Here is a 27,369-nt window from a genome sequence, read left to right on the forward strand (position 1 = left end):
ATGTGCAGATTTCCCTTGCTTTGGGGGTGAATGTGGTGATAATACACCCAAATCGAAAGAAGGTACATCAGATTCTACATCTTTTTTAGGGATGTGTTTTGAAGCTTTGTTCTTTTTCATTGAGAAATTTTGAAGCTCAAAGGGAATTAAAAGTGTGTATGAACGAAATTGAAGATTTGACTTCAATTTTGAGTGGGTTTGTATAAGAAGCTTCAGCAGTGGGTTTGAAGCTTTGTTTTTCTGCTTTTAGCAAAGGTAAAAATGACTAGAATCGTGTGTTTATGTATACTAAATGTAATTAAATCAAACCTTAAACATTGAGGGTAATATAGTTTTCTATATGACATAGGATTGTAAAAATTCCAAATAAAAATGGGTTAAGAGTTGACCCCTGGGCAACCCCATCACGACTAGGAAACATTCCGCGTCTCTTCAATTGTTCTCACTCGGATCTTGGCTCTATCGTACATGTCCTTAATCTCTTTAATGCATGCTACAAGTTTACCTCTCGACTAAAAGCATCTCCACAAAATCTCCTCTAAAACTTTGTCGTATGTCTTTTCTACGTCAATAAACACTATATGTAAGTTTCTTTTCCTATCCCAATACTGCTCCAATAATCTCCTTAAAAGATGAATGACATACTTAGTTTATCGTTCCCAGCATGAATCCGAATTGGTTCTTGAAAATAGACACATGTCTCCCCCTCTTAAAAAAAAATTAAATAAATAAAATATTTATTTTTTGATTTAGTTGACGTAGAAATCAATTTTCTATGTATACACATAACAAATTTTATCTCTTATATATTTCTTAACTTAAAACTATTTTCCCCATAAAAAAAGCTGACGAAAAAACAACTAAATTTAAATATTTGTAGAAGGCCACGTGTTGCTCCCGCATGCCCCCCCCTTCCCAACCTCTATGCTCGTCAGTTGTCACTCTGCAAATTCCATTTCCCCCAGGTACCATCATCATTCAAATTTATATTTCCTCCCAGTTTCTAGAAGATTCCAAAATCTATGTCACCGGAAATGAAAAACTCCGGCAGAAAGCCGGCAAAGTACGACATAGAGTATCGAGCTAAGGAGGACGACTCATGGTACGGTGTACTAGTCGTGGTGAACGGCGAGACGTTAACGGTGAAGTACGAGGGCTATCCGGAGACATTCGATTCGAAAATCGCCGCTAAGGATTTCAAATCGAAGGAAGAAATCGATGAATTCGTTGGTAGGTTTAGGAATATTTCGCCGCAGCTGCAGGATAGCGAATGCGGTAGTGTTATGAAGGAAGGGATGATTGTCTGTGCGGCGTGTAATGCTTTTGGCAAGGATGATATGCACTTTTACGATGCCGTTGTTGAAGCCGTAAGCTTTTTTCTTTTGTTTGAGAATTTTTTCTAGATATATCTATTGAGGTAATGATATCTATTATATTATGACGCTGTCAGATTCTCAGTTATGGATGTTGATACGAGCTTAGGTATTCAGAAATTTATTTGAATATTTGTTGCCTTAATCAACTCGCTTTTGTGATGCTTTAAGCATAGCACGGATAACGGAGGAAGGTGAGGTAGGTTGACATAGTGTAACTATGATGAATCCTTTGAATTCTAGGATATAGAAGATTCATGCGGTTGATCACACCTAATTCAGGATTGAGGCATCTTGATTAATATTATTTAATATTAGTTTATTCTTAGTCATATCGATTTGTCAGCTCACCAGAGCAAAATTTGATAAGTAAAACATTCTCATGACATATATACTCTTCTTTGATATGTTTCAGGTGTAAACGGATTGTTTATTTCCTTGTTATCAATAGTTGCAAGTAATCTTCTTTGCTTTTTCAACTATCAAAACTCAAAAGAATCAAGAAAGAAGAATGTTGAGATTCATGTTATAAACAAGTGATGACTAAAATACCTTCATTAGTGTAAAAAGAGTGGTAGGAGATACAAAGGAGTTTCTCCTAACTATGCGTTCAGCGGGAATTGGCATCGAGCTCAGACTTGCTTATCCAATTAACTAACAATATACATGATGAAGTCCCATGATATAAGTTATTTTGTCTACGAAATTGTGTTTTGACGAAATTAGCGAGGGTGTCAACCAAAAGCTTGAATAACCAAAAGTTTGAATTATGGAGAAGCACTCTAGAGAATAAAGATTTTAACATAAGTAGAAGTAAAACAAAATTTATGCATTGTAAAGTTTAGCCAGTATAAATAGAGTGAGATAGAGGAAGTCCAATCTCTTTTATTTATTTATTTATTTATGAAATAAGGTGTTGTATTGCTGGCATTAAAAAGATGCAAATAGTACAAAAGAAGAGGTGTTAGCTCCAATACTTCATGTTTTATTCTAGTCATAGGGAGCAAACCAAAAATGTAGGCCATCAGGCCAGGCTCAGTGAGCCAATAAAGTCTAGAAAGGGAATAACATTATTCACAGGGGAGAGATTACTCCAATTAAAAAGATGCAACAGACATCTAGCTGTCAAGAAGTGATTAGGACATACCAGCAAAAACATCTTCAATTCCTCTCTATCCAAAGACACCAAAATATGCACGCTGGGATCAGTTTCCTAATACTTTTGATGGCCCATTGACTTTCCAAAAGCTTCAACTTTCAACTGCTTCCTTGGTGCTCTGAGGTAGTGTCCAAGTGATACCAAAAATTGAAAAGAACATATGCCGGAGATCAGTAGCCACTGTGCAATGCAAAAATAGATGGTTGATTAATTCTGAATTGAGCTGGCACACGTGGCATCTATTCACAATCTGGAAGCTCCTCCTACAAAGGTTGTCTCGAGTCAAAATAGCACCTCTTAAGAGTCGTCCATGCAAAACAACTGACCGTTGTAGGCAGATTGGTTCTCCAAATTATCTTCCAAGGCCACAGGTCAATAACCTCATTCGACGCACATAGTTTGTTATACACCTTCCTTAGAGGTTCCCCATCTTAGCTTATTAGTGTGCTGGATATTCATTATAAAGTTTCCTAACCTTCCAAGTAGATCAAACACTCCTCCTATCTCTAGTCTTGCATGTTTCTCCGGGAAAGGACATCCCAAGTGTTGTCTGATCTATTATGTGCTACTGTTGAGTTAGGATTGTTAGGTGTTGTCTTGATTTTCTTACCATATTTGGTTTTCCTATCTGTTGAAGGAAAGAACAACATATTTACCATAATTGGGTTTCCTTCTTGTAGAAAAAAATTATAAATTTTCCATATTTGGCTAGTCCCTTTTCTTGTAAGAAACAATTTGGACTTCTATAAATTGAGGATCTTTCATTCTCATTCAGTAGCATCCACAATGTAACCATATGGGGTTTGAGAGTCGTGTTTAGAGAGAGAACTTACGAGACACGTGTTAGTATGTCACTTGTGTTTGCCTCTTCGTGAGGTTGTTTTCCTGATATTTTGTACTCTCTTTTTATTATAGTGGATTGCTTATTTCCCGCCCGTGGACGTAGGTCAATTGACCGAACCACGTTAAATATTTGTGTCTCTTCTGGTATATTTCTCTTTTGTTGTGTGGTTTATCGTCATTCAAGGTTTGCTTTACTAGCTTTCGCATGACACCTGATTTTTCGATTCTAACAAGTGGTATCAGAGCGAGGTTCAAGACAGGTTCATCTTGGCGGGTTCAGTTCTAGTCGCAACCTATTTGATGATAATCGTGATTTTTGTATGAGAAATTTGACCAGTGTACTACTCATGTTGAGAAAAACTTTATGGTGGAAATGTGACCTGTTTAAGATTATATGAAAAAGGTGGATCGAGTTTATTTCATCACAAAATTCAGGCCAAGGGGGAAAATTGTTAGGTGTTGTCTTGATTTTCTTACCATATTTGGTTTTCCTATCTGTTGAAGGAAAGAGCAGCATATTTACCATAATTTGGTTTCCTTCTCGTAGAAGGAAATTATAAATTTTCCATATTTGGCTAGTCCCTTTTCTTGTAGGAAACGGTTTGGACGCTTCTATAAATTGAGGATCCTTCATTCTCATTCATTAGCATCCACAATGTAGCCATATGAGGTTTGAGAGTCGTGTTTAGAGGGAGAACTTACGGGACACGTGTTAGTATGTCACTTGTGTTTGTCTCTTCGTGAGGTTGTTCTCTTGATATTTTGTACTCTCTTTTTGTTATGGTGGATTGCTCATCTCCGTCCGTGGAAGTAGGTCAATTGACCGAACCTCGTTAAATGTTTGTGTCTCTTTTGGTAGATTTCTCCTTTGTTGTCGTCAGTCAAAGTTTTATTTGCTAGCTTCCGCATGACACCTGATTTTTTCGATCCTAACAATGGATCACTTGCTAATTGGAATAAAAATGGATAAGTTTCTTACAGTGTGAAGTTTTCTAGCCATTTATCCTTCCAAAATTTCACATGTGTTCCATTACCAATTTTGAAGGACACATCTTGTCAGAAGACTTCCTTCAAGTTGTTGATGTGTTTCCGGGGCTCAGCCCCATGAGGAGCTCTAGCAGTTCTAGTGCTCCAATTATCCAGCTGACCATACTTGGCTTTCATTATTTTCTTCCATAGGCTAGTGCCTTCTTGCCCATATCTCCAAAGCCACTTCATTAGCAAACTCTTGTTGTACTTTGAGAGATCTCTAATGCCCCGTCCACTTTGTGACTTTCGTTGAATTAAGTTGCCCACTTCACCAGTTGGAATTTGTGACCTTCACTGCTACGGTGCTACCTTCCTATTAAAAGGATCTCCTCAATTTGTCCAACTGCTTTTGGGCTTTACTTGGCATAGGAAAGAGGGACATGATGTAAGTTGGTATGCTGTCCAGGACACTATTAATCTGAGTCACCCTTCCAGCCATTGAGAGATATTGCATCTGCCATGTTGCTAACCTTTTCTCCACTTTCTCAATCACACCATCCCACACCTCCACTGACTTATGTTTGGCTCCCAAGGATAGTCCAAGATAGGTTATAGGAAATGAGCCAATGCCATAACACATTATGCCTGCCAGTTCTTCCAAGTCAGGCACCACATTGACAGGATATATCATGTTTTTCAGCATGTTTATGTGCAGACCTGAAATAGATTCAAAAATAAGGAGAGTTAGATTAAGGTACTGTAGTTGCAATTTTTCAGCCCCACAGAAATTTTTTGTGTCATATGCATATAGTAGATGGGAGACCGAGATTGAGTTTCCTGAGTTGTTGTTTATCCTGAACCCTTCAATCCATTGTAACTGGCTTGCTTTATCAAGCATTTTGCTCAAACGTTCCGTTGCTATGATGAAGAGAAAAGGTGAGAGGGTGTCTCCTTGCCTAATCCCTTTCTGAGGGGAGAAGAAGCCGACTGGAGATCTATTATCAAGGACTGAATACTTGACTGTGGTGAGGCGGAACTTAATCCACCTGAACCATCTTTCTCCAAAACCCCATTCCTCTTAGTGTTGAGTGTCACGACCTAAAATCCACTAAGGGTCGTAATGACGCCCAATACCGTTTGTCAGGCAAGCCGACGCGGAAGTATTAGTAAATTCTTACTTTATCTACCCAATTTGGTTACGACGTTTCTAAATTTGCAATTTAAAACAGGTGATGATAAGCAATATTTAATAATCCCTCTGTTCCAGTTTATGTGAACCTATTTCCTTTTTGGTCTGTTAAAAAAGAATGACCCCTTTCTAAATTTGGTAACAATTTAGCTTAAAATTACAACTCTACCCTTAATGAGAAGCTTTTATAACCACACAAATACTCTGGGCCCCATTTGAACTTGTTTAGGACCACAAATTCCAAAAGTCTTCATTTTTTTCTTAAACTCCGTGCCCAGTCAAACAGATTCACATAAATTGGAACGGAGGAAGTAATAATTATACAACCCAAAAGAACTGTCTATTAATGTGTGTGCCAAGACATGGTGTCACAAGCTGTGGGCATCTAGTAGAGTACACAACAGAAACACACTATCCTACTGTCCGAAACAGAATAGACAACAAAACTATACATAAGAAAGACTTCTTCAGGCTGCCGCATGGCATGGGAGGGAAACAACTCACCATAAAAGTCTCGAGTCCGCCCCGGGATACGCACCAGACTGATAGCCAGGTACACCTGCCTCAGATCCTGTACAATTAAGTACAGAAGTGTAGTATGAGTATATAAACAATATGTACCCCGTAAGTATCCCATCTAATCTCGAAGAAGTAGAGACGAGAGGTCGACTTGATACTCACTAGGGTCAAATAATATGAGAAAGAATCTGTAATAAGCATGGATAGCACAGTTTATTGAAATTTTAAGACAAGGATTAACAATTCTTTTTCCAAATAATATCCTAGGTATCCATCTACGTTTCAAGGCATATATGAAGTTCAGTCCACAGAGAAATACTAAGTAAAGCATGCGCAAGCAGTACCGAGGGACGTACGGCACGATCCAACATAAAAGTAAATTGTGCACTGCCGAGGGTCGAACCATAGATGCATCTATTACCCCGCTCGCGAATCGTACATGCGACGCGGTCAAATATAAACAAACACAACACTCAGTCAATCAAGAATTTATCAAGGAGCAGTTATCCAAGGAAAAGCCAATTCTCTTTTAACAATTCAAGAAAATGGAGTTTAATCTTCTTAGAAATTCATTCGCTAATTCGATGTGGTTTAAGGAATTCAAATTGTCAATAATATTACAATATTCCAAGTATAGCATGCTTATGGGTCCTAGACTACCCGGACTTAACATAATAGTAGCTACGCACGGACTCTCGTCACCTAGTGCGTACGTAGCCCCCGCATATAATGGCAATTAATTCAATTATTACACCTATGGGGACAATTCCCTCTTACAAGGTTAGAAAGGAGACTCACCTCGCTCCAAAGTGCACTTCCAATACCAAGAACGAGTCCAAGCCCTCAATTTGGAGCCGAACGATCCCAAACTAGTTAAACGAAGTAAGAACTAGTCAATATAGACTCACAAGATCGAATTCTGGCTATTTAAGTAATTCCCCAACCATTAGCACAAGTTTCCTAAAATCTGACCCCGGGTCCACGTGCCCGGATTCCGAGATTTTCGAAAGAAGTTGTTCTCTACAACCTAAGGATCAATAATATATGATTTCTAATTTATCCCATAACAAATTTCGTGGTTAAATCTAAGTTTCATTAAAACCCTAGGTTTTTGCTCTAACCCCGTGATTTCACCTTAATACTAGTGTTTAATCTACCTAAGACAATGATATTAAACTAGAAATAGGTAGCACACGCTTACCTCAAGATGCTAAGTGAAGTCCTTTCTCTCAAAAGCTCCAAAATCGCCCAATGGAGGAGTGAAAATATGATAAAAATGTCTTAGAACCCGTATTAAATGAATCTACTGCCCATCGATTTCCGCATCTGCGGTCAGGGGACCGCATCTACGAGAGATGGGCCGCACCTGCGAAAATGGGCCAAAGAGCTGCGGAGCCGCTTCTGCGGTCTCCAGGCCGCATCTGCGGAGCCGCTTCTGCGGTTCCTGGCCTGTCCTGTCCTGGGCCGCTTATGCGATGGCACGACCGCATCTGCGGCCTACCAACCGCATGTGCGGTTATGATAGAAGCAACAAACTTCTACTCTTTCTAAAAATCGCCACTTCAGTCGAGCCTCGTCCGATTGACGCTCGGGGCTCCTGGCCCCGCCCGAACATACCGACAAGTCTGAAATCACGAGACGGACCTACTCGAACCTTCGAAACACCCGAAACAACGCTAAATCTAGGAATCATCCCCTAAAACCAAATGAATCAAACTTATGAACTTCAAGTTCTTAATTTTCCCTTAACGGGACAAAACGCCCTTAAACTACTCGGATTGACACCATATTTTACGGACAAGTCTTAAATGATATTTCGGACCTGTACCAGGCTTCGGAACCAACATACGGGCCCGATACCCATGAAATCAATCATTACTTAGTTTCTTTAAACCCTTAAAACTTCAAATTAACAATTTCAAATACAAATTCATTACTCGGGCTAGGGACCTCGGAATTCGATTCCGAACATACGCCCAGGTCCCATATTTTCCCATGGACCCTCCGGGACCGTCAAATCACAAATCCGGTTCCGTTTGCTCAAAATATTGACCAAAGTCAAACTTAGTCTTTTAAGGGAATTCTAAGGAATCAAATGGGCATATTTCACTCAAAACTCTTCCAATTCCCGAACCAACCGTCCCCGCAAGTCGTAAATTAGCTAAAGCAAGCACGGAAAGTTTTATTTAGGGGAACGGGGTTAAAAAGGCAAAACGATCAGGCGGAACGTTACATTCTCCACCTCTTAAACAAACGTTCGTCCTCGAACGGACATAGAAAAGTACCTTAGCTGCTGAATAAATAGGGATATCTGCTCTGCATGTCCTCCTCGGACTCCCAGGTCGCCTCCTCGACTGGTTGGCCCCTCCACTGGACCTTTACCGTAGAAATCCTCTTGGATCTCAACTGGCGATCCTGTCTATCAATAATGGCGATTGGCTCCTCCTTATAACCCAAGCTCTCATCCAGCTGAATAGTACTAAAGTCTAACACATTGGACAAGTCGGAGTGATACTTCCGAAGCATTGATACATGGAAAACTGGATGAACTCCCGATAAGCTGGGGGGTAAGGCAAGCTCATAGGCAACCTCCCCAACTCTCCTCAACACCTCAAAGGGGCCAATAAACCTTGGGCTCAACTTCCCCTTCTTCCCGAACCTCATAATGCCTTTCATTGGCGAGACTTTCAAGAGAACCTTCTCGCCAACCATAAATGATACATCACGCGCCTTCTGATCCGCGTAACTCTTCTGTCTGGACTGAGCTGTGCGAAGCCTCTCCTGAATCAACTTCACCTTATCCAAGGTATCCTGCACCAAGTTTGTACCATACCACTTAGCCTCACCGGGCTCGAACCACCCGATAGGAGAACGACAACGACGACCATATAAAGCCTCGTATGAAGCCATCTCAATGCTGGATTGAAAGCTGTTGTTATATGCAAACTCCGCCAAGGGCAAGAACTGATCCCACTGCCCTCCAAAGTCAATCACACATGCTCTAAGCATATCCTCTAAAATCTGAACTGTCCGCTCCGATTGCCTGTCGGTCTGAGGATGGAATGCTGTGCTAAGCTCTACACGGGTCCCCAACTCACTCTGAACGGCTCTCTAGAAATGGGAAGTGAACTGAGGGCCTTTGTCTGATATGATGGAAACAGGCACACCGTGCAACCAGACTATCTCCCGAATGTAAATCTGAGCATACCTCTCCGTCGTATAAGTAGTCGCCACTGGAATGAAGTGAGCCGACTTGGTCAACCTATCAATAATGACCCATACTGAATCGAACTTCCGCAAGGTCCGCGGCAACCCAACTACGAAATCCATGGTGATGCGCTCCCACTTCCACTCTGGTATAGGCATCTGCTGAAGGAGGCCACCCGGCCTCTGGTGTTCATACTTGACCTGCTGGCAATTCAAACACCTGGCTACATACTCCACTATGTCTTTCTTCATCCTTCGCCACTAATAATGCTGCCTTAAGTCACGGTACATCTTCGTAGCACCCGGATGAATGGAATACCACGAACTGTGCGCCTCCTCTAGAATCCTCTCCCTCAGACCATCAACATTAGGGACACATAAACGACCCTGGAGTCGTAAAACACCATCCTCGCCAATAGCAACCTCCTTGGCACCTCCCTGAAGCACCGTCTCTCTGAGAACCGCCAAATGTGGATCATCGAACTGTTGGGCCTTGATCTGCCCCAACAATGAAGACTGAGCAACCGCACACGCAAGAACTCGGCTGGGCTCTGAAATATCCAACCTCACAAGTCTGTTAGCCAAGGACTAAATGTCCAAAGCTAGTGGCCTCTCCTCCGCTGGAATGAATGCCAAACTACCTATACTCCATGCCTTCCCGCTTAAGGCATCCGCGACAACATTAGCCTTGCCTGGATGATAAAGAATGGTGATGTCATAATCCTTCAGTAACTCAAGCCACCTGCGCTACCTCAAATTAAGATCCCTCTGTTTGAACAAATGCTGTAAGCTGCGATGATCCGTATATACCTCACATGACACCCCATACAGATAATGCCTCCATATCTTAAGAGCATGAACGATCGCGACCAACTCTAGGTCGTGCATAGGATAATTCTTCTCATGAACCTTCATCTGGCGCGAAGCATAGGCAATAACTCGCCCCTCCTGCATCAATACGCATCCCAATCCAACGTGCGAAGCGTCGCAATATACTGTATACATCCCTGAACCGGAAGGTAACACAAGAACTGGTGCTGTAGTCAAGGCTGTCTTGAGCTTCTGAAAGCTCTCCTCACAATCATCGGACCAACGGAAAGGAGCATCCTTCTGGGTCAATCTAGTCAAATGTGATGCAATAGATGAAAAGCCTTGCACGAATCGCCGGTAGTAACCTGCTAACCCCAGGAAACTCCTAATCTCGGTCACAGAGGTAGGACGTGGCCAACTCTGAACTGCTTCAATCTTCTTGAGATCCACCTTAATACCCTCTCCAGACACAATATGCCCCAAGAATGCCACTGACTCTAGCCAGAACTCACACTTGGAGAACTTAGTATATAGCTTCTGCTCTCGCAAGGTCTGAAGCACTACCCTCAAATGCTGCTCGTGCTCCCCCAGGCTACGGGAGTATATCAAGATGTCATCAATGAAGACGACGACAAATGAATCAATGTAAGGCCTGAATACCCTGTTCATCAAGTCCATGAACGCCGTTGGGGCATTAGTCAAGCCAAAGGACATCACCAGGAACTCATAATGGCCATATCTGGTCTGGAATGCAGTCTTCGGAACATTCGAGTCCCGAATTTTCAGCTGATGATACCCTGACCTCAAGTCAATCTTGGAGAACACCCTAGCACCCTGCAACTGGTCAAACAAATCATTGATACAGGGCAACAGATACTTGTTCTTGATGGTGACTTTGTTCAACTAGCGGTAATCAATGCACATCCGCATAGTCCCATCCTTCTTCTTCACAAATAACATGGGTGCACCCAAGGCGATATACTGGGTCTAACAAACCCCTTTGCTAACAATTCCTCAAGCTGCTCCTTCAACTCCTTGAACTCCTTCGGAGCCATACGGTACGACGGGATAGATACAGGCTCCCAGCCTGGAGCCAAATCAATGCAGAAATCACTATCATGTTCCGGTGGCATGCCAGTAAGATCAGAAGGAAACACATTGGCGAACTCTTGAACCACCGGAACTGAATCAATCGTCGGGGACTCTGCGGTGGTGTCACGAACATAAGCTAGATAAGCCAAACAACCTTTCTCGACCATATGTCAAGCCTTCAGGAAAGAAATAACCCTACTAGATGTATCGACTGCGGAACCCTTCCACTCCAACCTCGGGAACCCTGGCATCACTAGTGAAACAGTCTTGGCATGGCAATCTAGGACGGCGTGATAGGGGGACAACCAATCCACGCCCAGGATGATCTCAAAGTCGATCATATCAAGCAACATGAGATCCGCACTAGTCTCAAAACCACAGAGTGGGACCATACAGGATCGGTAGATCCGACCCACAACCACAGAATCACCCACAGGAATGGACACATGAACATGAATGCCCAAAGGCTCAGGAGAAATAACCAGGAAACGAGCAAACAGAGATGATACATATGAATAAGTAGACCCTGGATCAAATAATACCGAAGCATCTCTACCCCCGACGGAAATAATACCTTGATGACGGCATCTGAGGCCAATGCATTTGGCCTGGCCGGAAGGGCGTAGAATCTGGTTGGAGTGTCGGCTGGCTGGCCTCCACCTGACTGAGTAATAGCTGGATGACCTCTCCCTGCCTGGCCTCCACCTCTGGGACACTTACCAGTCTGCTGTCCACCTCTAGGTGGCGGGGCAGTAGGTGCTGAAATCATAGGTTGCTGTACTGCCTTGCCCCGAAGCTTGGGGCAGGTCCTTTTCATGTGACGCGGGTCTCCACACTCATAGCATACCCTCGGTACCATAGCCTGCTGCCCTGAAGTCTGAGCCTGCTGACCCGAATACCCACCGGAAGAACCTTGGATGGCTGGTGGGCGATACAAACTCTCTGGCACGGCACTGAAGTGAGCACTGGAAGAATCCTGATGACCAGAGTACCCGCCGGATAAACCCTGAATAGCCAGTGGGCGGTAAGAACTCTCCGGTATCGCACTGAAATAGGGCCTCACTGGAGCACCCCGGGAGGGGGTGGTGTTGCTGAATACGGGGGCCTGCTAGGCTGACCCCTCCCGAAGTGACCTCTACCCCTAACTGGGGCGCCTCTGAACTCTCCCGAAAACCGGGCCCTTTTGTCCTGCTGAATCTGCTCTCTACCCCTCTGGCGATACCCCTCAATCCTGCGAGCAATCTCTACCACTAGCTGGTACTCAGTACCCATCTCCACCTCTCGAGCCATGCCAGCTCGAATACTGGGGTGCAACCCCGCAACAAATCTCCGCACTCTCTCTGCATCTGTGTGAAGTATCATGAGTGCATGGCGAGATAACTCAGAGAACCTCGCCTCATAATCGGTCACAGACATCTGGCCCTGCTCAAGATGCTCAAACTGATACCGCAGCTCTTCCCTCTTAGAGGATGGAATGTACCTATCCAAAAATAACTGTGCGAACTGACTCCAAGTGAGGGGAGGGGAACCTACTGGCCTGCCAAGAACATAGGACTGCCACCATCTACGGGCCCTACCCTCCAAGCTGAAAAGTGGTGAAGTCAACTCCATGTGACTCCAATATCCTCATGTTGTGCAGTCTATCCCTGCACCTGTCGATGAAGTCCTGGGCATCCTTATGTCGCTCACCCCCGAAGATAGGAGGGTGAAGTCTAGTCCATCTGTCCAATAACTTCTGCGGGTCACTGTCCGCAGCTGATCTAGGCTGGGGCGCCACTGCGGCAACTGGCTAGGCCTCATCTGCGGGTAGTGCACCCGGGGTCTGATACACTGCAGGTGCATGACCCGGAGCCTGAGCAGTAGGGGTCTGTGCCCCCCTCCTACCTGTGAGGTAGCTGGATCTGCTGGGAATAAACCAGCCTGAGTCATAGAATCCATGAACCGTACCATATGGCCCATGACCTCCTGAAATCCCGGTATTGTCATAAAGTCTGCCGGGGTAGGCTCAGCCGCGGGCACCTCGCCCTGCTCCTCGATAATAGGATCTCCCGCGGGATCTGCTGGTGGTGCTACTGGGATAACTCTGGGACGCCCTCGTCCCCTACCACGTGCAGGTGCCCTCCCCCAGCCTCTGCCTCGGCCTCTAGCAACGGGGGGGAGCAGCTCCTGTCGGGTCTGGAACATCAGCCGTGCGTGTCCTCACCATCTGTGAGAGAATAGAAGAGGGAAATTTAGTATACCAACCACTGCACGATAGGAATTGAATAATGAGTAGTTTTCCTAACACCCTATAGCCTCTCGAAGATAAATACAGACGTCTCCGTACCGATCCGCAAGACTCTATTAGGTTTGCCCATGACTTGTGAGACCTACGTGAACCTAGTGCTCTGATACCATGTTGTCACGACCCAAAATCCATTAAGGGTCGTGATGGCGCCCAACACCATTGTCAGGCAAGCCGACGCGGAAGTATTAGTAAATTCTTATTTTATCTACCCAATTTGGTTACGACGTTTCTAAATTTGCAATTTAAAACAAGTGATGATAAGCAATATTTAATAATAATTATACAACCCAAAAGAACTGTGTACTAATGTGTGTGCCAAGACCTTGTGTCACAAGCTGTGGGCATCTAGTAGAGTACACAACAAAAACACTATCCTACTGTCCGAAACAGAATAGACAGCAAAACTATACATAGGAAAGACTTCTTCAGGCTGCTGCACGGCATGAGAGGGAAGCAGCTCACCGTAGAAGTCTCGAGTCCGCCTCGGGATACGCACCAAACTGATAGCTAGGTACACCTGCCTCAGATTCTGTACAATTAAGTACAGAAGTGTAGTATGAGTACATAAACAATATGTACCCCGTAAGTATCTCGTCTAATCTCGAAGAAGTAGAGACGATAGGTCGACTTGATACTCACTAGGGTCAAATAATATGAGAAAGAATCTGTAATAAGCATGGATAGCACAGTTTATTGAAATTTTAAGACGAGGATTAACAGTTCTTTTTCCAAATAATATCCTAGGTATCCATCTACGTTTCAAGGCATATATGAAATTCAGTCCACAGAGAAATACTAAGTAAAGCATGCGCAAGCAGTATCGAGGGACGTACGACACGATCCAACATAAAAGTAAATTGTGCACTGCCGAGGGTCGAACGACTCGAACCATAGATGTATCTATTACCCCGCTCGCGAATCGTACATGCGACGCGGTCAAATATAAACAAACACAACACTCGGTCAATCAAGAATTTATCAAGGAGCAGTTATCCAAGGAAAAACCAATTCTCTTTTAACAATTCAAGAAAATGGAGTTTAATCTTCTTAGAAATTCATTCGCTAATTCGATGTGGTTTAAGGAATTCAAATTGTCAATAATATTACAATATTCCAAGTATAGCATGCTTATGGGTCCTAGACTACCCGGACTTAACATAATAGTAGCTACGCACAGACTCTCGTCACCTAGTGCGTACGTAGCCCCCGCATATAATGACAATTAATTCAATTATTACACCTATGGGGACAATTCCCTCTTACAAAGTTAAAATGGAGACTCACCTCGCTCCAAAGTGCACTTCCAATACCAAGAACGAGTCCAAGCCCTCAATTTGGAGCCGAACGATCCCAAACTAGTTAAATGAAGTAAGAACTAGTCAATATAGACTCACAAGATTGAATTTTAGCTATTTAAGTAATTCCCAACCATTAGCACATGTTTCCTAAAATCCGACCCCGGGCCCACGTGCCCGGATTCCGAGATTTTTCGAAGGAAGTTGTTCTCTACAACCTAAGGATCAATAATATATGATTTCTAATTTATCCCATAACAAATTTCGTGGTTAAATCTAAGTTTCATTAAAACCCTAGGTTTTTGTTCTAACCCCATGATTTCACCTTAATACTAGTGTTTAATTACCTAAGACATTGATATTAAACTAGAAATAGGTAGCACACACTTACCTCAAGATGCTAGGTGAAGTCCTTCTCTCAAAGGCTCCCAAATCGCCCAATAGAGGAGTGAAAATGTGATAAAAATGACTTAGAACCCGTATTAAATAAACCTCACTGCCAGTGATTTCCGCATTTGCGGTCAGGGGACCGCATCTGCGAGAGATGGGCCGCACCTGCGAAAATGGGCCAAAGAGCTGGGACCGCATCTGCGGTCTCCAGGCCGCATCTGCGGAGTCGCTTCTGCGGTTCCTGTCCTGTCCTGGGCCGCTTCTGCGATGGCACGACCGCATCTGCAGTCTCGCACCTGCGGCCCACCAACCGCAGGTGCGGTTATGATAGAAGCAGCAAGCTTCAGCTCTTTCTAAAAATCGCCACTTCAGTTGAGCCTCGTCCGATTGACGCTCGGGGCTCCCGACCCCGCCCGAACATACCGACAAGTCTGAAATCACGAGACGGACCTACTCGAACCCTTGGAACACCCGAAACAACGCTAAATCTAGGAATCACCCCCTAAAACCAAATGAATCTAACTTATGAACTTCAAGTTATTAATTTTCCCTTAACGGGACAAAACGCCCTTAAACTACTCGGATTGATACCAAATTTTACGGACAAGTCTTAAATGATATTTCGGACCTGTACCGGGCTTCGGAACCAACATACGAGCCCAATACCCATGAAATCAATCATTACTTAGTTTCTTTAAATCCTTAAAACTTCAAATTAACAATTTCAAATAAAAATTCATTACTCGGGCTAGGGACCTCGGAATTAGATTCCGGACATACGCCCAGGTCCCATATTTTTCCACGGACCCTCCGGGACCGTCAAATCACGAATCCGGGTCCGTTTGCTCAAAATGTTGACCAAAGTCAAACTTAGTCTTTTAAAGGAATTCTAAGGAATCAAATGGGCATATTTCATTCAAAAGTCTTCCAATTCCCGAACCAACCGTCCCCGCAAGTCGTAAATTAGCTAAAGCAAGCACGAGAAGTTTTATTTTGGGGAACGGGGTTAAAAAGGCAAAACGACCAGGCGGGTCGTTACATTGAGAGTAGGTAGGACCAACTCACTTGATCGAATGCCTTCTTTATGTCCACTTTGCATTAAATTCCAGGACTCCACTTTTTAGTCCCTCATCCAGTAGTTCATTTGCTATGACTGTTGCATCAGTTATCTGTCTTTTTTTGAGGAATGCATTATGTTCCCCTGAGATGAGCTTCCCCATCACTGTCTTTATCCTTTCTACTAAAAGTTTAGCTACTATTTTATACATACTTCCAATGAGACTTATTGGTCTAAAGTCCTTGAGCTCTATTGTACCTTTTTCCTTGGGGACAAATGCAATAAATGAAGCATTGATGGGTTTCACCAACCTCTAAATGCAAACAATTGAGATATCTAGGCTTGATATTCCAAGATAAAGGTATAATCGGCGAGGCAGCTGCACATATCAAGAATTGGGTAGTTGAAATGAATAAGCGCTTCTAAAGTGCTGCTATATGAGAATATCTAACAACGTTAGTAGGAAAGTCCTTAAGATGGTCGTAAGACCTCTAATGCTATTAGAGTAAATGTGGGCCTCTAAGGTCCAACACATCCACAAGATGATTGTCACCAAAAAACGAATATTAAGATGGATGCATGGTCATACAAGATCGCAGATGATCACGTTCAACATGAGGTGCAAGTAACATACATATATCTATAAAATGAGAGTTTCTTAGTGGTCAATGAAGTGGATTGAGAACCAAGAGGAACACTAGGTGATTTCTTCCCATCTGGCCAAGTCTTGGTGGATAGAATTATCCGGTACTTGTGCTGGTGGGACTTGAGTTGTAGCTAGTATCCTGTGAAATTAGTTGAGGTGCGCACAAGATTACCCGGACACCATGGTTATCCAAACAAAGAAAATAAGAGCTGCTGATTAAAAAAGAATATATAATGAGAGAAGGTCGTTTGAGATGGTTTGGTGATGTCCTACTTCGGCCTTCGGATGCACCAATTAATGTGTGAAATCATGGTAGCTAACAAAGGACCACATAGACCTAGAAATACATGGAACAAGTTCGTTTGGAAGGACCAGCAATCTCTTTGAATCTATGCAGATTTGGCAATATAGGACATATTGAAATAAATAAATCCATACAGGTGATACCTTATGTGAGATTAAGGTATAGTCATGTTGGTTGGTTTATATTAAACCCAATGTTCGTTAAGAGTCTTTTAGTCTTATAAGAGATTTGTGTGCCAATCAAAAATATACAGAACATATAATGTTTGAAAGGCTTAATTTTTAAATATTTAGTTGGTACGAGTCTAAATGTTGCCTAGATTTGGGTGGAGTTGGCAGTACTAAGTGACACCTTGTCAGGGTAATTTGGCAAGACGCTGTGATTAGATAATTCGTTGTTGATAATGGAGGAATTCAAGCAAAGGGAATACTTGTTGATGTGGCTTGAATTTTATGGTAACCGGAACAAATAAGGATTTTGCCTTAGTTGTGCTCCAGATTTTGTGCTCACTCTTCTTATACGTGATTATCTAATATTTTCCTATATTGAAAAATGTTTTTTCTTAAAATGACAAGATTATCTTCTTGTGCAAAAGGAGGGTGTCTTTCCAGTTTAGGGTGTGAAAAGAAAGAGGAAAAGGAAGAGAATGAGTTTGAGACAAAATAAGCGGAGAGTGTTTGTGAACATATTGGGGACTTAGGTTTCTGAGAATTGGGGAAAGATTTTTACCGTTGTTCTTTCAGCAGAGTGAAATTTTCGCACCTTCTTGTTCTAGGATGTAGGCGTTACTGCTGAACCTCGTTATTGTGTCGGTCATTACCTTCTGTTGTTTTGTTGCTTTAAATTGTGGGTTTGTCATAAATATACAGTAAAAGTAGCATGATTCAAAGACGAAAGGGAGGGGCCTATCTAATTCAAATTGGTTTGTTGGCTTTGATTCACTTGCTTCAAATTGTCTTATTCCACTCTTTGGTAGATACACAATGTGAACCATTCATTTCACAGTGGAATGGAGGAGTGTTTATGTACCTTTGTCTTATCCTGGCTTCATGGTCCAAAGAAGGATTGCATGACTGCTTCTGGAATTGAAGGCATATGTATCATAAAGGGCACACCGCAAGTTGATCCTAGACTAGCTTCCTTTGTGAAATTGGCAAACCAGAAACTCAGAAAATCCTCTTGCAAGTCGACTTCTACTTCTGAGCAAGACAGTCCAGCATCTGGAGGATTGTCTCGTAATAAAAGAGGCAGATATTTGTCTTCTGCGCAAAAGTCAGATTCGTCCTCCAAGGCAAGTTATCACCTAATAATGTTCATGAATTTGAGTGATGATGCACATGAAGGTGCCTAAATCATTCTCCTCTTCCTTTCATGTAGGGGATAGGCATTGCCAAGAATATGGTTGACGTGAGATGCACAACAGAAGGTGTGCTACGGAACTCCATCACCTGTTACGATGTGGTAATTGCACTTTCTTAAGTTCTTCATTGTGAACTGCAGCAAGAGATTGTAACTATAGCAGGCACTGGGATCATGATAAAGATCTCGGAGGGCAGTGTTCAAATTACCATCTCATTCTGGTTGAAAACTTGGAGAGGAACTTGTTGCCATCTTCACTGAGGGATTTCATACATGAACACACTTCTGTTTTGTCACAAGTACATGTTTTTCCCTGCCCGTCATATATGCCCTATGCAAGAGGCATTATCGTGGTAGATTGTGAAAAGAAGCTTCAGAAGATACACCAGTTTTTGGATAATCCAACTCACCTTATTGTGTCCTCAAGGGGAAGGTGCGTTTTCTAAATCAGTTTCTTCCTTAAAGTTGTCGTTGATCCTTCAGTCATCTCTCTTCTTTCATTGTAATGTATTCATTGGAAAGATTTATATGTTATTAGTATCAATAAAATATTTAGGCTTCAGTTATTATTGTGTTATATATTATTCCCACATGTATTAGACTTGAATAGATTAGAATCTAGCTCCCATTAGAATTGTGTTGTTTCTTCTAGTTATTGGACTTCGGGTGTGTCAGAATCGTTGGTTCCCTGCTTCTAGACAGATTATGAGCTCAAATACATTTTCATTCAGCTTAGGATCATGTTTGGCCTGGATCAAACTTGTTAAGACATGTTTTAGGCTGTTCTGCTTAGAGATTCCTTGCCACAATTACCCAGCCAGTCAAATTTTTGTTGGATAGAATAGTGCATGCAGTCATGATGTAAAGTTTCTCATACTTGTCTTCTGAAATTTTTTCTTTTTAGTTTTCTTGGAAGAAAGAACTGTCATATGTCATGCTTATATTTCCTGAGCTTGTGATTTGCTCAAATACCTTAGTGCAATTCTGCTGCACCACTTGTTTGAGGCCTGCTCTGTGGTTACATTAATAGCATATGTCTTTTTCCTTGGTCCTGAACTGACTTTGGTGACAGTGAAAACATGCTCAATGCCATCTGATATTAGTTGCTTCTGCAATTTCCTCTTTTCTTGTTGATAATATAGTTACTTCTTCTGCTGTTGGCACCTAAACTGCTGATATTTGAGCTGCTTCTGCAGTTAGCCACCGTTCTCTCTCTCTCTCTCTCTCTCTGACTGTTAAAATGGATCCAAAGTTGAATTAGAGGTTCTAGAATGGTATCTATCTTTATTAAGAAAAAGAACAGCACAAAATTTGAAATGGTTGAGTCCTTGTAAAGAGCCTTTATAGTTTATACATTAATTAATCTGAAGTTCTACTCCATGTACTACACTTTCTGTGACTAGTTGGGATCGTTTTTGAAAGATCTCTAGAGTAAATGCATAGTTTCACCTGCTAATTTTCCTGTTTCTGGAGCCGCTAAGAGTTATAGTTTATTCGGGGATTGCTTGAAGTGTTATGCATTCTGCACTGTTTTGTTTTTCCTTAGTTCTCTGCTTATGAAGTTGAAAGTGTTGTTTTGCTCTGCAAATCAGCTTCTAAAGAAATGTACGGTACAGGAGAAGAATACTCATCTCTAAATGCTACTTTTTTGCGTCATATTCCGTTTAATGCTACTTCCGTTCTTGCTCGAACGCTTTTTGATGCTGCTTACTTTTCACTGTCAATGCCATTTGGAGTTCCTTATGATATAGGCACTTCAAGATCCTCTATGTTTTCCAATCTGTCATAGAATTAGAATGTATAGACTTGATGTGCCAATCATGTAGAAGGAATGGACTTCTCGTGAAATGCTAAGTTGTTTTTACCTTGTTTAAACTTCTGGAAATAACTAGCTGGATTCTTAGGGAAACAGGTCTCCAGAATCAATGCGTATGGTATGAATAAGGTTGCTCATACTACTTTCCATTTACTAATGATTGCTTGAAAAAGTTATATACTTTGAGGCCCCTATTTGTTTTCTTTTTCTTTCTCATTCTCAGAATATGAAAATTGATTCTTTTCGATCCCTCAGTATCTACTTCTAAAGTGAGAGCTGCAAAGGAAGTGTGATACTCTGGTTTTATGTGCCACTACCTTGGGTCTTTAATGCTGTTTAACATACTTCTATGGCTAGCAATTTATGCTAGATGTGTAGATACTAATTCAGTTTAAGAGTAAAAATCATGTTTTCTTGCATGTGCATTGATATTCTAGATTGAGAAATGCCTACGGAGTCATGTATTATTTCCATTTGTCTTTTACAGGCCAGTGGTTATAAGTGTGAGAGATTTGAGGTATACCATGATTAAGCTGTCACTTGGGAGCTTAGTGTACGGATCCCAGGTAAGACTGATACCGTTTTATTTGTTTAAAATTAGAAAAAGGTGTAGGAGAAGGACCCACATTTGTTAAACATGCAGCATGGCACATTGTATTGTCAGAGCTACTTCAGGAAGGACTTTGGTAGAAGACATATTGGAAAATATCATATATATGAGGTTGTTTGATAATCTAGCAGCATGCATATCTAAGTAGTTACTCGTAGCTAGGGGTGGCAAAATGGTTAAAAGAAAATAGTTAACCACCCATATTATCCACTAAAAAATGGGTTGGATAATGAACTTTTTAAAAACGGGTCAAATATGGATAAGAACCATATTATCCATTTAGAAAATGGATAACCAATGGATCTAACTTTTACATTTGTACAGCCTCAAATTGGGAGTTCTCAAGTTAGAGAGACTAAGAATTCTCCCAAAAGTGATTATATGCAAGAAATCATAAATAATATGGTTACCCATATTATCCGCCGGTTAATCCGTTTTTTATCTGTATTAAATATGGGTTGGATCGGATAATTTATCTGTTTTTGCATTACCCGTTTTCGACCCGAACCATATCCGACCCGACCCCCCATTTGTCACTCCTACTCGTAGCTAGTCCAGAGAACTGGACGCTCCAGTTGTCACAACCTGATTTACATTTAACTGCAGGAAAACGGGAGAGCTTAGATTGTGAGATCAATTGCTGCAGAATTTATCTGGATAAAATTTGTATACTCATGATCTTGAGGAAATTATGCTCCTTAGACATACTTGTAAAAGTGCTTAAACGTAGGAACTAAATGTCTCGTGACGAGCTGCCAAGGAAGAGCTAGGGCATAGTGGCTCCAGACCTTGTTGATTCGGTCACCTGACCTCTATAATTAAGTGACAAGTATGAATAGAAGGAAAAGAAATAGAAAGTGAAAAAATATGTCGATGTTTACTTCATATCAGGTAAAATCAACTACATACAATCCGAACAATCAAGACTACTCTAGATACAACAACAGTAACATACCCAGTGTAATCCAACATAGTGGGGTTTGGGGAGGGTAGTGTGTATGTGCATGCCTTACCCCTACCTCTTGGAGATAGAGAGGCTGTTTCAGATAGACCTAGACTCAAAAAAGCATAAGCACAACAGTAATGAAAAAACGGCCAGAAACAATAGTGAGGAACCATAGAAAAGAAGAATTAGTAATAACAAGATAGTAAGATGACCAAAATGAAAGAAACAACGGGCAATAATAGAAACCTAAGACTAAAAAAACAATACGGGAATACGTACTAATACTACTAGTATGAACAATGAAACCACTCGGCTATCTAACCTTCTATCCTAATCCTCGACCTCCATACCTTTTTATCAAGAGTCACGTCCTCGTTAAGCTGGAGCATTGCCGTGTCTTGCTTAATCACCTCACCCAGTACTTCGTCGGCTTACCCCTACCTCTCCTTAGGCACTCCAAAGCCAACCTTTCACACCTCCTCACTGGTACATCTGTGTCTCTCCCCTTCACATGTCCGAACCATCTAAGTCTCGCTTCCCGCATTTTGTCCTCCACATGGACTACGCCCACTGAATAATTTCATTCCTAATTCTATCAATCCTGGTATGCTCGCACATCCATCTCAACATCCTCATTTCAGACCTTCATCTTCTGGACAACACTCAACCCCATACAACATAGTCGGTCTAATCACCGTTCTGTAGAACTTACCTTTAAGTTTTGGTGGCACTTTTTTGTCACACTAAACACCGGAAGCAAGCCTCCATTTCATCCACCCCGCCTTAAGACAATGTATGACATCCTCGTCAATCTCCCCATCCTCTTGTATAATTGACCCAAGGTACTTGAAACTTCCTCTCCTTGGGATGACTTGTGAATCTAGCCTCTCATCCCCGTCCGCTTCATGAGTCACACCACTAAACTTGCACTCCAAGACTGCTCTAGATTTTTTTTTAAATAAAGCTTTCCCTGCATGAATTTGGGCTGTGATATATTGCTGCGTTACAAAGTGAGGGGGGCTATGCCTTGCGTCAGAGTACAACAAGATAGACTGCTATTGCACCATCACAACAATATGTAGAGATGGGATCGTATGGACATCTCCCTTCTCTTTCTAATACAACTTAACTAACAAAAAAATTAGCTTTGTCATACCTAATCCTAATACTAGGCATTTTCCACTTATCTAGTAGAAAAGGGCCTTTTGCAGCATTGGGCAATTGATGACAGGAGAGGTAGACAATATCATCATTCTGTGAAGTGGCCATTTTTGCCAAGGAGTCCGCTATCTGGTTAGCTTCCCTTAAACAGTGCATGACATATACATTGATTAATTCAAGGCTCTGTACAATCTCTTCAATCACCATCTTCAATTTATTGTTCTTGGTGGACCTTTTTCTTAGCATCTCAACAATCAACAACGAATCCATCTCCAAGTCAATATTTCTGTAACCATTTTGGATACACCACTCTACTCCAAACTTAGCAGCTATGGCTTCAGCAAAGTTGTTACTGTTACACCTTATCGGAATCGAGAAGGCCATAATAAAATTACCATTTACGTCCCTCGTAATTCCTCCAATACCAGCATTACCAGGTGCCTTAATGTAGCTCCCATCTGTGTTTATCTTAATTCTACCAGTCTCGGGTGTGCACCACTGTACTTGTTTCCAAATCGGAATTGGTCTCAACTTCTCCACAATGTCACAAATTTGATGCCAATGTGGTGGTAGTTGTATGTTTGGGAAGGTTCTATTAATCACAGCCTTAATGTTCCACACTACCTGGTATTCCATATTCCTGTGATGGAACTTTTTTTTGTTACCATACTTGCAAGCAGTACTCATTTTCCACAACTCCCAACATATAGTTATAGGAGTAATTTGCAATATCAATTTATGCACCAAATTACTTGGTTTCCTTTGCCACCACTGCTTGAGAACCCCATTGATAGAATCAGTTTCCAATTGCACCCCGAGTGATGTACCAAAGTACTTCCAGATATGATTTGCAGCTTCCCCTTCAAAGAAAACATGTTGTAATGTTTCACATTTGGGTGAAGTGCAACATGCACACTTAGAGACCATCTGGTTTCCAAATCTGCTAATGATATCATCAAGTGGTAGCCTTCTCTTAATTAACCTCCAGTTCAAAAAGGATATCTTGAAAGGGACATTCTTATGCCAAATTTTGTTGATGAAAGAATTCTTTGGTTTCTGCATTCTAATCAATTGCCAAGCTGATTTGTTCGAAAACATTCCATCTTCAGTGTCATTCCAGATAGCATAGTCTTGTTGATCTTGTCTCCCTATTTTAATGTTTGTAATATGAATGACCTCCTCTTCAGGTAGATGTCTTCTTAGTTTTTCCCAATTCCAATCCTCCCCACTGAAGAACTCTTTTACCATGAGTTTTGATGATCCATCATTGCTTGGATACCTTGCTGCCAGAGCTCCTCTATAGGTCCAATTGTCCCACCAGAAACTGCATTCTCCTGAATTAACCTTCCACCTAATGTTATTTTCAGCTTTCGCTCTACTTTGTAATAGACTTTTCCATGAGTGAGAATTTCCGGCTGCCCACTTTTTGGTCACGGGATGAGCCCTGATACAATATTTGGCCTTGGTGAAATCTGCCCATAGAGATGGTTTGGTCCTAAACCTCCACCATCTCTTCATGCTGCACACTTCATTGATTTCTTCCATACTTCCTTCACCAATTCCCCCCTCATCCTTCGGTACACACAAGTTTTTCCAGGAACACCAGTGATAATTGTTCTTGTCTGTTGTTGTTCCCCATAGGAATCTAGAGAAATGTTTTTCGATGAGTGTTAGAGTTCCTTTTGGAGGGGACATGGCAGATAAGGTATAAATTGGTAACGATTGCAGAACATTCTTGATCAGAGTAATCCTACCCCCATATGACAACATCTTACCTTGCCATCCAGCCAGCTTCCTCACTACTTTTGCTACTATATCATCAAAGTAACAAAGTTTCTTCCTTCCTAAATATATAGGATATCCCAAATATGCAAAGGGGAATTGCTTATCCATAAAACCTGTTTTCTTCCTCATTCTGTTAATTCTCCCAGCTCTGATTTTCGGAGCAGTGATGAAAAAACTTTTGTCGACATTCACCTTTTGGCCTGAGGCCCTCTCATATGTCTTGATCTGCTTCATCACTAGTTTGATGGACTTAGTATTTCCCCCGGTGAAAATAATCACATCATCTGCATAAGCCAGATGGTTAATTTGAGGGCCGTTTACATTCACGGAGAAGGAAGTAAAGTTTTCATTGTGGTTAAGGTTGTTAAGAAGTCTTGACGACACCTCAGATCCAATGATGAGCAAGGAAGGTGACAATGGATCCCCCTGTTTGAGGCCTTGAGATGAAGTAAAAAAGCCTTTCCTACTTCCATTTACAATGATTGAATACCATACATTTGATAGGAGTCTACTGATGATGTCTATCCAGATTTCAGAAAAACCAAATTTTCTAAGAACTGCATAGATGAACTTCCAGGACATTTTATCATAGGCCTTCTCCATGTCTAGTTTAATCACCATGTTACCCCCTCAGCCCCTCTATTATATTGTGTAACTCCCTGCACAATTTCCTGAGCAAGCAATACATTCTCAGTTATCAATCTACCTTTTACGAATCCACTTTGATTTTTCGATATCATTTTGGTGAGAATTGGATTCAGTCTTTCAGAGAGGATCTTGGAGATAATCTTGCTGGTAAAATTACTAAGGCTGATAGGTCTGAACTCTGAAAAAGATTCTGGTGATTCTTTCTTTGGTAAGAGAACTAAGCATGTGTGAGAGTAAAACTTACTTAGCTCTTTACCATCGAAAAAGGATTGCACAAATCTTGTGATGTCATCTTTGATAATTTCCCAGCAACTGTGAAAGAAAGTTCCGTTGTACCCATCTGGACCAGCTGCACTAGAGGCGCTCATATTGAACACTGCTTCTCTGATCTCTTCTTCTTGGGGGATGGATGTAAGAATTTCATTCTCATCCTCGGACACACATCTGGATATGCAATCTAAGCAATCCAAATTTAACTCAGTCTGTGGTAGGTTGAAGAGCTTTTCAAAATGTCTAACTTCAGATACAATTAGACATTTTCAAAATTTATCTCTTCTTCTTGGACTGCTCTAGATACAATTAGCAAATACTTTAAGTGATTACAGGAAAGGATTCTTTTTAGAATTTTGAACTTCTTGAGGGGCAAGCCCTGTGCATTTGTTTTTATGTGGTGTCTTTCATGTTGTATCAGTTTTTTTCTTCGCATTTTATATCTGTTGTTTGATTTCAGTTTACTGAGGTTGATCCCACTCCCCTACGTCTTCACTTTTTCTGTGTAGGATATATGCCAAGCTAAAAGTATCTGCCAAGACTTGATAATGGTCCACTCAGGAAGTGAAGCATACAGAAGAGCACATCAGGCAAAAGATTTGTTTTTGGAGTTTATGACTCATCAACAGCGACTCTATAAGAAGTTAGCTTTGGAAGAGAGTGTATATTTGCAGACGCTACAATTTCAACCAAGTTTTGATACGTATATATGTTAAAAACGATTATAGAGTGATCCAACCCCTGTTTATACCTTTACCTCTGTAACAGGTTTAGCTTAGCTTGGTAACACAGGCCTCTGTGTTTCTACAATGTTTCAAGATTTCTTGTCCTTTAACCAACCCGGTAAAATGCGTTGTAGCAATCTCATTCCGTGCACAGGTTTTCAATTTTCAATGCTCGGGGAAGGTGGCACTGGAAACAAGTGCAGCAACTATACTGCATTCTTGTTTGCACCTTCTTTGACTGAGAAAGACTGGATTTGTATTTTATCAATGCATACTTAAAATGTCAAAAATTGCCAGCGTATTTGCATTTGATGGTTAAATGGTGGTAGTTGCATCTACTACTTGCAATGTCCAGTTGCTCAAATGTTCAAGAGGTCATAACTGAAAATGCAACGTTATGATTTTGAAAACGGCTTGCTGAACTTATTAGTAGAATTTTTCATTTATACACTTTTCGGATACGAATGGGAATTTTGGAGCAACGGTAAAGTTATCTCCGTGTGATTTATAGGTCACGGGTTCGAGTCATGGACCTTGCATGAACGCGAGATGCTTTGTACACCGGGCTGCCTCTTTTTTCACTTTAGGGATCTGTTGAACACTTATTTATCTAAAAAAATATTCCGAATAAGCCCCTAAATGATTGAAAAATAAAGTGTGATTATCAATTCTCAAACGTAGTGTGACATGATAAAGAAGCGAATCGATACACAATTGATAGTTCAAGCAATGCGCAGAACGGACACATATACCATTGATTTTTTTTTTCAAATTACTTTTAGATGATTTTTAAATCTGTCTGGGTGGTGCATAAATTATATAGTGGCCAAGCAATAACCAAAAGAAAAACAATTCTGTTGAAATGACAATCTTTCACTGTCAATATAATGACAGAGAGCAAAATAGTGA

The 27,369-nt window shown here is 41.5% G+C and overlaps 1 protein-coding gene across 2 annotated transcripts; it reads left to right on the forward strand.

Moving 5' to 3' along the window:
- The first annotated feature begins 901 nt into the window (after positions 1–901).
- Positions 902–26,799, forward strand: LOC107808906 (uncharacterized). Of its 2 annotated transcripts, XM_016633467.2 has the most exons (6): positions 904–1,367; positions 18,117–18,431; positions 18,518–18,566; positions 18,641–18,932; positions 20,803–20,881; positions 26,245–26,799. In XM_016633467.2, exons 1-6 carry the CDS (start codon positions 1,023–1,025, stop codon positions 26,449–26,451), a joined length of 1,287 nt encoding a protein of 428 aa, XP_016488953.2. In that variant the 5' UTR covers positions 904–1,022; the 3' UTR covers positions 26,452–26,799. The 2 variants fall into 2 exon arrangements, with proteins under 2 accessions (XP_075076110.1, XP_016488953.2); XM_075220009.1 differs by lacking the exon at positions 20,803–20,881 and having other exon boundaries at positions 902–1,367; positions 26,245–26,491.
- Positions 26,800–27,369: the final 570 nt, after the last annotated feature.

This window comes from Nicotiana tabacum, chromosome 8, assembly GCF_000715075.1.
Source record: "Nicotiana tabacum cultivar K326 chromosome 8, ASM71507v2, whole genome shotgun sequence".
NCBI classification, from domain to species: domain Eukaryota; kingdom Viridiplantae; phylum Streptophyta; class Magnoliopsida; order Solanales; family Solanaceae; genus Nicotiana; species Nicotiana tabacum.

What these genes read in the sequence shown, in the direction of transcription:
- LOC107808906 (XM_016633467.2), top strand. Translation starts at nt 1,023, where the DNA reads ATGTCACCGGAAATGAAAAACTCCGGCAGAAAGCCGGCAAAGTACGAC. An exon ending in ACGATGCCGTTGTTGAAGCC is followed by an intron (nt 1,368 to 18,116) that starts GTAAGCTTTTTT and finishes ACTCTTTGGTAG; the next exon opens with ATACACAATGTGAACCATTC. An exon ending in GCTTAGTGTACGGATCCCAG is followed by an intron (nt 20,882 to 26,244) that starts GTAAGACTGATA and finishes TTTTCTGTGTAG; the next exon opens with GATATATGCCAAGCTAAAAG.